The sequence below is a fragment of the Peromyscus eremicus genome, chromosome 12 (assembly GCF_949786415.1).
Source record: "Peromyscus eremicus chromosome 12, PerEre_H2_v1, whole genome shotgun sequence".
Taxonomy (NCBI): Eukaryota; Metazoa; Chordata; class Mammalia; order Rodentia; family Cricetidae; genus Peromyscus; species Peromyscus eremicus.
Genome location: NC_081428.1, coordinates 24,284,059 through 24,301,274, shown reverse-complemented (window position 1 = coordinate 24,301,274; position 17,216 = coordinate 24,284,059). Strand labels below are relative to the sequence as shown.

The window sequence follows — 17,216 nt, the reverse complement described above, 5'->3', positions numbered from 1 at the left end:
TTAAGTTTGTTTAAGGATACTGTTAATAAATATAGCAAATTGTATACACCAACAGTTTTGCTTAGTTATGCTTTGATTTATTTGGTTAGAAAGTCACCTTTATTTATGAAGATCTCAACTCTGTTACCAGTTATAGACATTTTAATAATATCCGTGTCGATTGTTTTGGTTTTTTTGAAGATACGAGGCGGAAAGCTCATGATCACGTATACCCGTAAGAGCGATGCTGGCAAGTACGTTTGTGTTGGCACCAACATGGTGGGCGAACGCGAGAGTGAAGTTGCAGAGCTCACTGTTTTAGGTGAGTGTACTTTTATCTAATGGCATCTAATCCCGGTAGAACATACTCATCATTGTCATCTTCTATTTTTATACAAAGGAAAAAATATCAACTTTAATCAAACTGTGTAACCTTTTCCATAAGGGAGAAGGATAGACCAGTAATCTTGGGGGAAAAGAGAAGGGTGAGAAGGAATCAGGAAAGCAGCTTGAAATAAAGTATTCAAAGATACGAGGTTAGCATAAGTAGAGAACACAGTGGGAGGTGTACAGAAGTAGGCAACTGTGTGGAATAAATGGATCTGTCCTTACTGAACATCCTAAGGAGGTTTCAATTCATTCATCTTCCAGAGAGACCATCATTTGTGAAGAGACCCAGTAATTTGGCAGTAACTGTGGATGACAGTGCAGAATTTAAATGTGAGGCCCGAGGAGACCCCGTGCCTACGGTTCGATGGAGGAAAGATGATGGAGAGCTGCCTAAATCCAGGTACGTATGGGGGTTTAACAATGTGATGGATCGCCAGGCAGTGGTGGCACATGCCTTTAATCCTCCACTTGGGAGACAGAGCCAGGCCGATCTCTGTGAGATCGAGGTCAGCCTGGTCTACAGAGTGAATTCCAGGACAGGCACCAAAACTACACAGAGAAACTCTGTCTCAAAAAACAAAACAAACAAACAAACAAAACAATGTGATGGATCAGTTTGGAATTTCTCTTTCGAATCAGGCCACACTTGTCCTTAGTCTGTGTCCTAATGCTCACTTCTGATAACATCGCTTTCAGTTTTTACTTCATGAAACAGTTGAACAACCCATACTTCAAATTATAATCCTCCCCAGGGCTAGTGATAAGTGATGTTGTGTCCTCAATCCAGGATTGCAGCAATGAGCCACAGTTCCCATGATCAGAGGAGAAACAAACAACAAACAAAAATCAGCACTCTTTAGTGTACTGTGGGGCCAAGCTAGGATATGGGAAATTAAGTGTATGAAATAACTCTTGGATTCCTGATATTATTGACTTATAATATACTTATCATGATGCATTTGTATCACAAGAACTTCTATTGAGTCTGTGGCCAGAGTCAGGCTGGAACTCTAGAGATGATTAGAATCAGGGGGTACTGGCTTGTGTCTGAATCTCTCAGAAGCATCTATCTGTGACCGTAGCTTTTACTTACAGTGTTCTTTAAATAGATTTCTCTTCCACTCGGCCAAATTTAATGCCAACTTTTTGCAAAGGAGTACATGGGAAAGGAAAATAGACACAGCATTAAACATGGAACTGTGAGCCAATTAAATACTTGACTTCCTTTTTATTAGCTGTAGTATAACCTGGAAAGGCTAAGAAGTCAGAATTTCTTGTTGTCTGTTAAATCCTTCAATAGCAGAGGAACAGAGATCTAAGCATTAGGGAGCACTGATGATGAGATGGTGATGTAGAACGTTCTGGTCTTGTCACTAGAATATTCTCTCAGGTATTCACTCTGTCAGCAGCATGTTTTTGGTCCTTGCTAAGTGTCAGCATTGTAGCTTTAGGATGGACAGTCCATGCTTAAGGAACTTAAAGAAGAATACAGGCATGAGTAGATACCTAATAATAACATTATCGAGCCATTTTGTCATATAGATAGGTAGAAAATAGGAGAAACTGCTCAAAGGAAAAGGAACCATATGCAAGGGCTGAAATATATAGAGGGATATATACATGTATGTATATATATACATATATATTCATGTAAACACACATATATGTATATATGTGCACTGGAATGCAGAGTAAACTGTTGCAGATATGGACCATTGCAGCATAGACAGAGATGTGCTGGAAATATTCAGCATAGCTCATGCTCAGAGTACCTGCTAAGCACTTATGTGATGTCAGACTGGAGATGCTGAGACCAAATGATGAGGGGATGCATGCAGTAAAGAGTTTCAGGTCACATTGCATGACATTACTAAGCCACAAAAGGTTAGGATGGGCAGGGTTAATATTCAGAAATAAACTACAACAGTAGATGTTACTGTGTTAAGGGTAGAGGCTACACTGCTGCTGTGCTTTTAACAGAAGAGAGGCAAGTTTTGCTTTTGATCTAGCAGGTAAATGAAGCTAAGGTTCCCGAATGGAGAGAAAGTCAACTGACACAGTGGATGACGTATCTGGTGTCAGTTTAAATGTTAGCACTAAGCCTTTGAGGAGCAAGACCAAGGGGCCTCTTCTTCTAGTGCCTCAGTTTTCCCATCTACAAAATAGTATCTGTTGAGTCATAACCTTCTTGTTAGAAGTTAAAAGGTTCAAATGTATATAAAACCTTTATATTTGGGATTTAATCAATGGTCCATCCCATGCCATTTAAGTTTAATTTGAGCACAGTAGCTTGAGGAGATCAATGAATAATTGTTCTTTTAGAAATTGAATTAATTTTCAGGATAGCCATGCGTTACGCTTTGTTTCTAATTGTTTTGAGGGATTGGCTGTCTATTACCTGATACCTAGATCATATCTAATGCATAGTTGTAATGATGTGATCTTCCAAGAAGAAAACCACAGAACTTTGCTTTCTTTTATTATATCATCAGATATGAAATCCGAGATGATCATACTTTGAAAATTCGGAAGGTGATGGCTGGTGACATGGGATCATACACTTGTGTGGCAGAAAATATGGTTGGGAAAGCTGAAGCATCAGCCACTCTGACAGTTCAAGGTAGGCAATGGAGATTGTGTGTGTGTGTGTGTGTGTGTGTGTGTGTGTGTGTGTGTGTGTACTTGTTTTATCATGAGACATACAATGTTGGTGCTTGCAGAATACACTATTTATTAGTTTTTTATAAATACAGACCTTATTGATCTAAATATTTTATGTCAAATATCCAAACAGAACATTGTCTATATATTATACAATTGTTGGAAGAAATTGAATTAAATTTTCAGAATTATGATGACTTGTATCTCAAAGGAGAATATACTTTAATCTCTGTATCTTGAAATATAGTGTCCTCCTAAACTTTTAATTAAATGGTAGCTGTTTTTATGAAATCTTTGTTGTAGAAAGAAAATAAGCTTTACATTGCTTCAGGTCGTGTTTCAGATGAGAGTTGTGTACTGTACTACAATACCAGGCGGATTCTGTACTCCCCACCTCCCGAGAATGTCACATTTGTTCACAGGCTAGGGGCTTTGCCTTCTATTCCCACAATGCCTAGGACAACACAGATAGTCCGAGTGTATTAAGTGAATAAATTCTGTTTCTCCTTGGCTGATATTGATGGAAATTTCTTATTGAGTCTATGAGCTAAAGTGAATAGGATATTCAATGGCAGAAATGTCTTGAAAGTCATCTGTGGCTTCCACTGACGTTTACAGATGCTCCTCTGCTTACCACTGTGTTCAGAATTCCGACATCTTCTCCCCTCCTCCTCATCCTTATACCTCTTTCTCCATGATGTCATAATGATTATTTCTCATTGTTTCTCACCTGAGAACTTTTTCTTTCCTCCCAGTGAGAAATTCTTTGTTGTGGAATTTGAGAGGCAATGACCTTTAAATACATTTGATTGCTGTAAAGGATTTCCTGTTTCGACCAGTATCTACAGTAAACAGAGAATATGGCCATAAACCACTTAGATTGTTTCTGGGGCTGACATTAGCAACACTCAGGCTGTCATCTTTTCTGAATGCTGTCTCTTCTAAAGTTATTAAGAAGAGAAAGGTGGCGTTTGAGAGAGTTTCTCTACAGTGGATGTCCACAAAAGAGCCTTGTGGGCTTTTCACATTTAAAAAAAAGAAGGAAGACTATTTCCTTCCTTTCTGTAGAGTAGTTATGTCCCACTTTGGGGTGTTTAGCTCAACCTCATAAAAACAAAAGGAAAAGAAAAGTCAAGAACAAACATTGAATTTCTAAAGCTTCAGTTCCTTCTCCTTAATCTAAGTTATGCTTGAACTCCTTGCTCGGGCTAAAACTGTGTGAAAAGAACACTGCTTTACATTTAGAGAAAGCATAAATTCAAGCGATGTCAATTCCAAGTTCAAAAGCCCTCCAGAGGCAGGCAAAAGTGGCCAGGATGCGTATAGAACATGAAAAGGTGTGTCTGTCTCCAGGCTACTGTGATGGTAAAACTGTCTATCACTGTCAGTTAAATGTGTCTTACTTCATGTTGCAGACTCCAAGCCTTCTACCCTGGTGGACTGGTGCTAATATAAACAGCAGTCATTCTTTTCTGTGTATAGTGGGCACTGAAATCAAAATATGGTTTCTTCCTGCAAGTTTAAACTCCATTCCAGAGCAAGGTCAGCCTTAAGTTTTCCATATGGAAATTCTTGCTCCCAAGCCTGAATTAATGTCAGTGCAAATTGGCAACAAATGAGCAGCTCTAGAACCTGCTGGCTGAATTTAGACATTCTCATTTCAAATGCATTTGTTTTTCTGTGACGTTGTGATGGATCTGTGAGTGGCCCAGACTGTATTACTTCATTCAGTATTAAATATGTACATTAGCAGCCCTGTTGAGTTGCTTTAACATGCTAGCTGAAGAAAAGCAACATTTTGATTCAAAAATAGCTAAGAAGGCAACCTGAGACATTTGTTTTTTTTCTTGCTTTGTGAAGAATATAGAAAAATATTAGTTACTGCAGAGGAATCTAATCAAAATTGAATCTCTTTGGTAGCAAGAGGTAGGTGCAACAAAGAATTGAGCATTGTAATTTTTTTCCGTGTGATTCCTTTTTAAGTGGAGTCAGTTTTCACTTAAAAGTGATCTTCATGGATGAGTGGTGGCGGCGACACATGCCTTCAATCTCCGCACTGGGGAGGCAGAGAAAGGTCTCTGTGAGTTTGAGGACAGCCTAGTCTTACAAAAGTGAATGCCAGGACAGCCAGGGCTGTTCCACAGAGAAACTCTATCTTGAAAAACAAACAATCAACAACAAAAAGTGATCTAAGAAGAGCACTTAGCCAACCTGTGAATATTTTATTTGCAGAATTCAGGAAGGAAATTATAGGTAAAATCACCATAAATAAGGGTAGTGATTTGATTTTCACCTTCAATACAGAGGAAAGTAAGTCCAGTATCTTAAAAGGAACCCTAACTTGAGAGTTATTTCTCTTTTTTTTTCTGCTCTTTATTGTTTGAAAGCTAAATTCTTTTTTACTTTTTACTTTTTGTGTTTTGGTGATTGAACCCAGTACCTCTCTTACCACCGAGTCACACCCCCTAGACGCAGTTCTGCCCTGTTTTAGAGGGTATCTATTAAGACACTCTCAGATAGTCCTTACTTGAGTCTAGGAGTTTTCTGTGGCTTTTCTCTCCCTCCTTCCCTCCCTCCCTCCTTCCCTCCCTCCCTCCTTTTCGCCTTCCTTTTCTTCATTTGTGAGTGTGTGTGTGTGTGTGTGTGTGTGTGTGTGTGCACATGTATGTGTGTTTTGCTACTTATCATCTTCATGCTTTGCCCTTACTAGACAGTTGTTCTCTTACAGAACTAAATCCAGTCCCTAGACCTTCCTTGGCTTTTCTACATAGATATTCTACATTGTGCTTTAATAAATTTCTTGTTGAAACTGAAATCTGAGTATGCATTTTGACCTCTGCTTGAGTGGTAAAAACAGCAAGGATGCATCATCAGGACAACCCAAGCAGTGCCTGGTGGCTTGGTCCTAACTGCCAACAATCAACTGCATTGGATCAGAGCTGGAGAGGCTCTGATGTGTGGTTCATTCTGTCTGTGGTCTGTGTTTGGAAGCAAGCAAAGCCATAATCGTTGTACCATTTGCATATTTTAATAACATCATGTGGAATAGTTTTTGAATATTTTAGATGTATAAAATAAAACAAACTGAGAAAATAAATAGGAAACTCTAGAACTAGATAAAAATGCTAATTGTAAGTGTTTTGCTATATATATCTCAACCTGATTGGGGAGCTCATTACTGGAGCACAGAAATCTGTCTCTGTGTTGTTTTCCACAAAGAAGTTAAAAAGAATAAGGAAATAGTCTATGAAATGACAGTAATCATAAAGGGCTTGAAAAGGTTTCAGTACAATTCTGGACTTTTCAGAACTTGAGAGTGTATGTCACAAAAATAGTAGCTAAGTTTGTGCTACAGCCATCAAAGCCAGAGCTACACTTGTGATGAGCCTTTATAAAGTAGACGCTGGGTGGATTGCTGAATATTATGACCATTTGGAGACACAACTTACTAATTTTCTGAGTGTTCTTCAGAAGGTGCTGGACCTCACCTCTGACTCTGTTAACTGATCAAGTTGATAGCTTTACACATGTTAATATTCTCAGCCCCTCTATCCACCTCTCTGTGATATTGGAGCATTTCTGTATAGTTCAGAGGCTAATAAGATTATCCATGGGAAAAAACAAAACAAACAAACAAAAAAAAAAAAACAAAAAACGTCCTCCCAAACTCCTTAATATTCATGACCACTTCAGACTTGGGTGGCCTGTTCAGGTCACTGTGTTTCAGAGCATGTCACTGTACCCTGACAGCCACACCACCTGAGGTCCACAGGCCATGTTAGTTATGTAGCAGCCTCACACTAAAGCCGAAATAAATTCTGTATTAAACCAGAGCACAGATTATTTATTATATATGTTCATATTTTACGTGGAAAAGAAAGAGATTATAATAAAATGTGGTGGCATCAGGAAGTTGCAGTCTGCAATACATTCTGCCATGCCTCTGTAACTTGGTCATCAGTAAGTATCAAGAATCAACAATGTCTGAGTTCCTTTAACTTTCATATCAAGTTGTATGTGTCATTGAAATTCACTATCAGAATGTGATTCAAGGCTCAACAGTAATTTGACCAATGGAAGAATATTGGTAAAATTATTAAGGCCACTCCACGTAGCTAAAAGGGAGATTTATTTAGTGAGTAACTTACACATGAATGGATAGGTAGGTGGCAGGTTCTGGAAAAGACACAGCGCAGTCCGGCGGTGTTCTCTGGAGAACTCTCCTCGGTCCACCTCTAGCATCCGGGCTTCCAGCAGGAAGAGAGCGTGATGCATCCCTATCTCGGATCTTCAGGGCCCTCCCTTGGCCCCGCCTTGTAGGCATGATAGGTACCGAAGTCTCAATGGGGGTTGGAACTTCCAGACCAAAGCTGGAATGGCTACCCACTACAGAAGAACAATATTTGTTATGTCACATTAGCTGTGCTCTTAATGTCACTAATTAAAAGGAGGAAGCCACCCTATTTGGAATAGTTCAGGTAGAAAAGTGTTTCTGCTGAGTTCCTATTCAGAAAACAGTCAGTTAATGCAGACTGCAGAGTCCGTGATCTTCTGGGGTTATGTAACATTTACTACCTGTGACTTTAAATCAGTACTTGTTTAATGGATGCCCAATGTTTGCCTGCATCTCTATTTTCCCATGTGTGTATGTGTTTCCTTATACACACACACACGCACGCACGCACGCACGCACGCACGCACACACCATCTACACACTTCTTCAAGAATTTAATTTAGGGCTGGAGAGATGGCTCAGTGGTTAAGAGCATTGGTTGCTCTTCCAGAGGACCCAGGTTCAAGTCCCAGCATCCACATGGCAGCTCACAACTGTTTGTAACTCCGGTTCCAGGGGATCTGATGCCCTCATACAGACAGACCTGCAGGCAAAACACCAATGTGAATTGGTATATAAAGTAAAAGTAAATAAATTATTTAAAAAAAGAATTTAATGTATAATCCTAAAAAACCCAAACAAAAGCTAGTACCTTTTAAACAAAAGGTATGGTTCATCACAATCTCAGGCTATTGTTAAATGTTTGAACTCTAATGTCTCATTTACAAATGTTAGGACGGTTAGTTCTGTCTTGATAGGAATGAATTATTTTCCACACAAGTGCTTAATATCGCATAATAGCCCCATCCTTTAAAGGAAATTATATTTACGGCAGTATTTATAACAACTTTATAGGTTGTGACATATCTATAAAACATAAAATCTAACCAGAGGAAAATAGATGCATCGAGGCACTCTGCCAAGCTTTTAAACACTATGTCACTGAAACTGTTAGAATTTATGCCTCCCTTTGGTATTTGAGCATGGTAAGACTTTTGTTTCCTACTATTTCACTGTCTTAATCGAAATGCATTACATTGTTTAATGGCTGCTCGTCAGGTGGGCCTTGAGGTTCTTCTTAGACTCAGATAATACTCATGTGAAATTGGTTTATTTGTCTTTCAGTCACAATCCAAGACTTTATTATTAATGTGGGTGATTATTTTTTCCCTTTGGCTAGAGTTAGAATTTTGGTTACTCCTCATGAGTACATCTTCAAAACATCTTTTAAAACATGAAGAGAAAAATAAATATTTCTCTTTTAATATATCATTTCTAGCAAACCTTATACAATTTGTAAATTACTTGCTTCAATGGCAGTTATGGAGATAGCTTTTCAGAATCGTTTCCCTTTTGAGGACTATTGCAAAAGAAAGATAGACAAGACAGCCTAGGATTTAAACTCTTAATTCACTCATTTCCAATTTTGCCCTCAGCATGGAAGATTCTTTTGCTTGAGCTACTCATTGCTTAAACAGGGCAAACTGGATGGTGTTATTAATCTTTCCACGCTCTTCGCGACTTCACAGATAAAGCAGCTCTTATTACTGTCACAATTTTATTTCCATAGTGAATTTGTGACTCTATCAGCAAAATGATCATGTTCCCATCACTGTGTCCCATCAGTCACAGGAAGCTGAACTGAATGTAGACGTCCACACACCAGCCATTTCCTAAGCAATCACCTTTTATCTCCCTGAGTTGAACCATTAGGAAAATCTAATCCCATTTTTGTGCATCTCTCTTACAATAGGAACTAAAAGATACTTAGTTCTCTTGTTTCTCTTGAGGGCTGAATGCTGAAGCACTCAGACACAGGAAGCTGTACGTTGTTATCTCCATTTGTACCTCCACTGGACACTTCTCAGGCTTCTCGCAGGAACCAGTTACTCTTCGATGCCTGAGACTTGGCTGCTTTTCTGCCCTTTCTTCCATCCGTGTTAAAAAAAAAAGCAGGTGCCAAACGTTGCCCATCCAGATGATACTCTATGATCAGATACAGAGATTCTGTAAAATTGCAGCTCCTCTCTCAGAAGTGACTGTCCATTTTCCTTCCTTGATCTAAAATCATGCCGTCCTCTCAAATTCACTGTTTAATTTTAAACGTAGCACAAATTGTATTGCTATCTCTCTAAATTCATTGCCGGCATATAATAGCAATGCTAACACGAATTGTCAAAGAGGTATATGCTCTATTCTGTTCCACGGAATTATATTGTCTTTTGCCTCTCCTAGGTATTTATGGCAAGTATATAATGAAGGAGAAAAGAACATCCTCATTAGGATTGATTAGCCAGTGACAGCTGCTGGGAAGGGCTCTTTAGAGTATGAGATTGACATGAAATGGGGGAGACACAAAGGCAGGGGGATAAAAAACAGTCCAGGCTGTCTTTGGGCTGACTTAATTGCTACTAATGGGATGTTTCCTAGAGCCTTTTCCTTGATGCGGAACTGCACGTGTCAAACTTGGAGTGTCTTAAGCGCTCCAGTGTGTGATTGACCACTGCTTAGGGCCCCAGTGAGCTAGGAACTGGCGAGCAACTCTAACTTTTAGTAAACCGTGAAGCCACTGTCAGGCTTAGTGGAGCCTTGGCGTTTCTTCTGTCTTTGCAGAGAGCAGTGGAACTGTAAAGATTTGAGCATGATCATGGCAGCTTCCCATGATCCTCTACTTCCCTTGGAAATGCAGCCTACAGTCCCATTCAGGACACAGTTTAGAGAGGTGTCAAATCCTTTACTATCCCATGTCCTCACCCAGAACCAGGAAGCACAAACGTCTACTCTTCGTCTTTTAGACATTTCTCAGCATTGTCACCGTATTTCTTGTCTTCTTGCTTCTCTCTAATGCAGGTATCTGACATTGCTCTGTGAAACTTCAGGTCTTTAGCAGGTTCCTTTGTCTCCATTTTATTTTGTAGACTCATGTTCTGCAGATCCTCCTCTCTAAACCACAAATCCAGTTATGTTAGTACCTTCCATTAAACTTATCATGATTCCCACCTCTCTGTAGCAAGATCCAAGCCTATTTCTTGGGCCAAACTACCTGCTTGTTCCTCCCTTCGGTGAACGTTACAATATTTTTTTTAACTTAAGTTGGTACAAAAAGAACTACAGTTTCAGAACATGACTTTTACATCATAATCATTAGGCTCAACTACATCTTTATCAATCAAAGTAGGAACCATTACAGTCAACATTGTCAATAAGTAATATTTGTTTTAGTCTTATAGCATAAACATTCATGCTTTGGGATTTGATGGGTTCTTAGAAAGTTGTGGAAGTATTGTCTCTGAAAAAAAAAGTTGTCAAGATGCTTGAAGACTTAATAGTTGGTTGACAAAGGGTCAGCAGACAAATATTCATGAACCAACTTACTCTATTTTTGAAGAATTGGTTGTATGACATGTTCTTGGGCATTGTCCTGAAGAACTGAACTCTCTCTGTTGAGCAGTGTGAGCTGTGGGAATCACAGTTTGGGGCATCTCTCATCAATTTGCTGAGCACAGTTCATACATAATGGTTCCTCCTGGGCTCAAAAGCTGTGCTGAACCAGACCTGCGGTAAATCACTGAATTGTGACCATGACCTTTTTTGGTGTAAGTTTGGCTTTGGGAAGTGCTTTGGAGAATCTTCTCAGGTCAGTCACTGAACCACACCACTCATTATACACAATTCATTTCATTTCTCAGAGCATGTCACAATCCCATCAAGAAATTATGCGTTGCTGTTGTATAGCGTCAGAAAAGACAACAGTTCAAAAGGACAATTTTTAAGGAAAAATTTGGGTCAATTCATGAGGCACCCACATAGCAAGCTCTTTCACCTTTCCGTTTTTGCTTCAGAATGCCGAAGGACCTTGGCCAACTCCTTGCCAACTGCTTGTGTAGTTGTCAAAGGATCCAGCTTCAGTGATATCATTTGGTTCTCGTCAGCTTCTGAGGGCAGTTCTCTATGTGTCTCCTCTTCATGGCTCTCCTTTTCAGGGCAAACTTCATGAACCACCACTGCAGGGCACTTGCATTGACAGTTACTTAGTCAAATACCTTGTTGATGCTGCAGATGGTTTCTGCTGCTTTCTATGACTCATTTTGAACCGGAATAAAAAAAATATTACTTAGATTTACTATTTGTCTAGCATCATTTCCATAGAATAACACAAATATAAAATAAATAGTAAGCCATAAGTATTAAGTAAAACATGAAGGAGAAATGACACATTAAATTGATGACATTAGTGAGAACAGGTTTTTCAGTTGTTCAGTGTACAGTTTTAAATGCCAACCTCTTCTAGAAATAGCTCCCAAACACACTTTTTTTCACTAGCTAGCTGGGTAGCCCTTAACCCAGTCAAATTGGCACAAGAATTTAAGCACCATGGCTACAAAACTGCTGTGTGTGAATGTTAATCAAGTGCAGGCCCTGTTACCTGCCACCTGGGCAAGCTAACTAGCTTTTCTGAGTGTTAGTCTCCTCATCTGTTGAAAAAACAGATAAAATAACTCAAGATAATTAGCAGTGAAATTCCCAGAAAAGTTAACTTGGATTAGAAAGTACTCAGGCAATAGCAGTTTCTGTGGTTATCATCCTCATGTTTGTTTGTTTGTTTGTTTGTTTGTTTTCTAAGATAGGGTTTCTCCGTGTAGTTTTGGTGCCTGTCCTGGAGCTTGCTCTGTAGGCCAGGCTGGCCCGAACTCACAGAGATCTGCCTGGCTTTGCCTCCCAAGTGCTGGGATTAAAGGTGTGCGCCACCACCGCCCGGTCCTCATCTTCTTAAAAAAAAAAAAAGAACCAAAACCTCAAGATTTGTCAGATTACTTGTAATTTGCATCGTATATGCACAGAGATTTAAAATGCTGGTAGATGATCAATAGAGAGTGTGGTCTTTGTCTTGTATCTTCTTCAGTGAGCATTATTTCTGGCCTTTTATTCAATCTTGGACACCTAGTTCTTAGCATATATATTTATTCGGTAGAGAATTTTGAGTGTCTTGTTTGCCACTGCTGAAGAGAACACTTCATGGGGAGGGGAATTAATTGCACTTGCAATTTGGAGCATTGCACTTGCAGTGAAAACTGACTAAATGAGTTATTGCATTTCTGTGTCTCATTTCTCACCCATAAGATGGGGGTGCACTGTGTCCCTCATCGGACACTTGGAGAGTTGGAGGAGCAGGGAGAGTGCAATACTTAACAGAGTGAGGGAAGGAAGTCGTGCCTGCTGTGGTGTTTCCTAAACATGGCAGTCATCACTTGGCCTATCTTTGGGGTCCGCAGCTGCTCATCAGAAGTTGTATGAAATCATGAAAGTGTGAGTCATATGTGCAACCACAAAAATGGTTTGTGTAGTCATAGATACAGAAAACTGTTCTCAAGTAAAAATTAAATATCAAAGCTTGAGACTTAATTTACTTGTTTTGATTAGACAGATCATTTTTACATGTATTAGAATGTTTAGGTTTCCTTGTATCCTCAATGCTGTTGATTTTCCAGATAAAATAAATAATACTGGATTCCTTCATTTTTATTCCATAAATTCAATCTATTTATAATATGTATACAGCATGTATGACTTCAGGCCAGAAGAGGGCACTAGATCTCATTACAGATGGTTGTGAGCCACCATGTGGTTGCTGGGAATTGAACTCAGGACCTCTGGAAGAGCAGTCAGTGCTCTTAACCTCTGAGCCATCTCTCCAGCCCTCTATTTATAATATGAAAACAACTGAATGAACTGAAAATAAGTAGGTAATCTCCATATCTGCAGTATTGCTAAGAAAAGTTACCTGTGTTGGATGTGTTCAGACAATTATTCTTATCAGCATTATTGAATAGGTAAATGTAACTACTTATACTGTAATAGGTATCATAAGTTATGTAGAGATGAATTAGAGTCCATGGGGATGAATCTTTGTTATATGTAAACACTACACCATTTTGTAAGGAATTTGAGAACCTTTGGATTTTGATATCCGTGGTGCTCATGGAACCAATGACATGCTATACTGAGTGGTCCCTACTTGGAGGGACAGTCCCTGGCAATAGCAGCCATATCACATAGCCTTAAAATTGGCTCAATGTATATTACATTAGGAGAATTCAGCATCCCTAAACTTAGTCATTTTCTAATAAAAATAATCATTTTGAAAATAAGATAATATGGGTTTTATATCATGTCATGTGCACATGTGGCCATTTGAGAAACTACTAGATGGTTATTTCAGAATACAAATTTATAATAAAAAAAATCAAGCCAGTGTTTAACTAAGGAAGGAACAGTATACTATCTAGTATAGATTTTACTGCCATAAGTAAATGACAAACTTTAAAACTTTCTTTCAGAAACAAATTCTGGGGAAAGGAAGACCAAGTTGATAAATGTGACGTTTCCATCATCAAGTTCACTGAACGTAGCTTTAGCAACACATAAGATCTTTGTGTAAGGGTCACATGCTTCCTTTGGAGCTCATATGATATCTAGGTATAAAAAAGTTATGAGAAGAAAAAAATCTAAAGCAAGACCTTCAGTTTGGAGTTTCCTTTCTTTGATGTAGGCTTCATTTAAATCATTTGTTGGAACAGTCCCCTTACATTGCTAATTTCACAAAGGCTGGCGGCATAATAGTGCGTTGTGTCTGATCATTAATGTGGCTATTTGAGCCAAAGCCAAAACTAATAGTGTCAAGGGGTTTTTTGCGGGTTCAAGTTGGGTTTATGAGAATCCAAGATCCTAGTTAAGAACCGTAAGTTCAACAACATTTGCTGAAGCACATTATGAACCCTGCAAAGCTTTACCTATTGACTGTAAGAACCTTGATAAAAGAGGAACACTTTTGCTAGATTGTGACAAGATACAATAAACTGCTTTGTGAGGGAATGATTTTTAATAACATACTACATATTGTGACAATCCACAGAAGTCCAGGAAAATTAGCTTGATAAATAAACAGTGTTTGGAGAGGATCAGAGGACACACACACACACACACACACACACACACACACACACACACTCCACTACCTCAGAAAGAGCAACATCTCCTGTATATATTGCTACTCTCAAAGATGATCAAAGATGATGAATTCACAAATCTTATTCTAAATACCACATTTGTGTAATTATTTATCGCGTATTTAAAGGTAATGTTTTTTTTTTGTTTTTTTGTTTTTTTTGTTTTTCGAGACAGGGTTTCTCTGTGTAGCTTTGCACCTTTCCTGGAACTCACTTGGTAGCCCAGGCTGGCCTCGAACTCACAGAGATCCGCCTGGCTCTGCCTCCCGAGTGCTGGGATTAAAGGCAAGAAAAATCTAGAGAGGGTGTTATAAAACAGGAAACACTCGGAATGTAACATGTGGCGGCACCTTGCACAAAATCTCTATTGCTAGTGAGTCCTTTGTGAAGAGGCAAATAGCATCATCAGAGGTTTGATGCGGTCTCCATGCACTTTAACAAGAGAAAGAGTTAGGAAACTAACGCCCTCACCTAACTGTTCTGAACCAGTGATGTAAAGAGGATGCTGAATGCCACATCTGCTCTTTGCTTTACTTATTTACCTATCCTCTTCTTGTTTATTTATTTCCTAACATTAATCATGAGTTTGAGACCCAGCAACATTTTGGATTATGAAGGATGTTTTTGTTTATTTATTTGTTTTACTTATTTCTTCTGGGAGATGTGAAGAGCTCCTTGTGTTCTTAAACCTTAAAGAAAATAGCTGTTTCACCCTTATGATGTAATGGTCTCGCAAGTTGTTTTTTTTTTTTTTAATTCACGTGCAAAGGTACAGGGTTGATGTCAGTTATTTAAATGAAAGTGATGTAAGACTTAAAAACCTATCAAAAGGAGAAGCTTTCAGCCATGGCCTTACTACAGATAATTTGAAACACTCTTGGTGTATGTACCAGCAAATATTTGAAGGAATAAGTAGAGCAGTCGGGAAGGAGAAATAATGGAGACACACGAGACGGTCCTCTGACAGATTATCACTCAGCCCTGCTCTGGTGAAGAGCACATCCCGGGTCTTCCATTGTGTTCTGAGTTTCACATGTGATACACTCCTCCGCATAATAGTGGAGTAGGTTTTCTCTAGCCCAAGCTGTATGGATATATAACTGAGTGACTGTTTCTAGTGACCAGCATTGGCGAATAAAGTTGTCAACATGGAAATATGTAATTGGTCGTGCGGATCTATAAAATGTGAATTGCTGAATCGGAGAATGAAAGTGCGGAAGTAAATTACTTTTTGTCCTTGACAAATAACCCTCTCTCCAATGTTTGATTTCTTGCAAACAATCTCATAGAATTTTAAAATTTAAAGTCACTTAGTGAGATTGTGTATTATTTGATAACATTAATTGTAATTCTTTGATTCCAGATTGGCTTAGTGTACTTTAGAACGCTTCAGACATAAATAAAATAATTGACATTTTTCCTTGTTTAAGGAAATTTCAGAAAGAATAATTGTTGGGTGCATTAATGACATTTTTCCTTATAAGGGACGTTGAGTTAAATTATTATACTAAATAATTGAAATTTTGATATTTTTTATCCATCTATATTATCTTTTCGTTATTTGTGTGCTATGATTTCAGCTATTTTGACAGATATACACGGTAATAGTTAAGATATATATAATATATAATAAATAAATAACTCATTATTTCTAGGTCTAAAGAGACATTTCAGCACATTCCAAATAACAAGTCATTGTTAAAACAGTTCCACATGACTTTGTAGTATCTGGTGTCCTTTCATTTTTTTACTCCAGCAATTTCAAAATGTGAAGCAGTTTTAAACTTTCTATTTTTAAAAGGATTCTGTATACATTTTAACATGAACATTTCGAAATACTTTACCTAAACTTTGCAAACATGGACTCACGTGCCGTGAGCACTTTCATTTGATTTTTGAACTTTTTATGACTTGATAGTTAGTGCTCCAGCATAAACACACCTGCAAAACATGCTAAAATAAGTAGAAGACAAAATGAGGCTGAGTAATTGCTTTGTAACAGATTTATAAGGGTAGGAAAATCCATAAATGCTTATTAAAGTTAGCTTAGGGACATTCCTTTTGTGTGGTCGATGCTGCAGCCGGAGACTTTAGAGTGGTGCACAATTAAACCTGATAGATGGGCCGCTTTACCAAGTCAGCTCTGTGGATAGTAGAGCAGTTATTTCCAACGGTACCTTTTAAGTCATTAGTGCAGAGAGGAGATACGCTTTTTCACTCTCGCAAATACAATTACTAAACAGTGTTGGCGTGACTTATATTCCCAGGGAGTAAATGTTTAAGTAATGTAATTCCGTGCTGGGTTTCGGGAAACAGAATGGCAGCCGTGTTTGCACACGGAAAAATCGTTCACTTTGGTGCTTGCATAAAAATTAGGGAACTGAGGCCCGATATTCTGTTCGATTAAGTTTCAGACTTGGATGATAAAGATTTGATCTTTTTGACTCCATACCTTAGACACCTGAGGTGATAGTTTTACCTGTCTGTGTCCTGCCCCTTTGTGAAGATGAAGTTGACTCTTTGGACATTTTTATTAGGAATAAGAGGACATGTAGCACAACTCACTTATTCTCCCCATACTTTTTTACATGTATAAAGTCCGTTGGCATCTAAAGCAGTGTGTCTGTGGTGACTTGCATAGGACTTACAAGTATTTTTTTGGTTGTTGTTGAATGATTGTGTTTAGGTCATTCATGAAGCAAGCATATTCCAGAGCCAAAATTATATCAGAGTAAGGTTTAACATTATTTTTTTTAAACAAACGTGTGATGCAATGTGATAAAGACAGCAGAAAGTCTTAAGAGCTAGAGGGACCTGAGTTCTAGTCCTTCCCTTCCCCGATGGGT

At 38.5% G+C, this 17,216-nt stretch overlaps 1 protein-coding gene across 1 annotated transcript in view; it reads left to right on the top strand.

The window, feature by feature from the left end:
- The window catches only part of Robo1 (roundabout guidance receptor 1), a 386,707-nt gene that overhangs the window by 269,422 nt on the left and 100,069 nt on the right, over positions 1-17,216 (top strand). Inside the window, exons 4-6 of the mRNA XM_059277691.1 lie at positions 181-301; positions 631-769; positions 2,862-2,989. Of these exons, the coding sequence (XP_059133674.1) occupies positions 181-301; positions 631-769; positions 2,862-2,989 (388 nt within the window). The remainder of the gene's footprint in view (positions 1-180; positions 302-630; positions 770-2,861; positions 2,990-17,216) is intronic.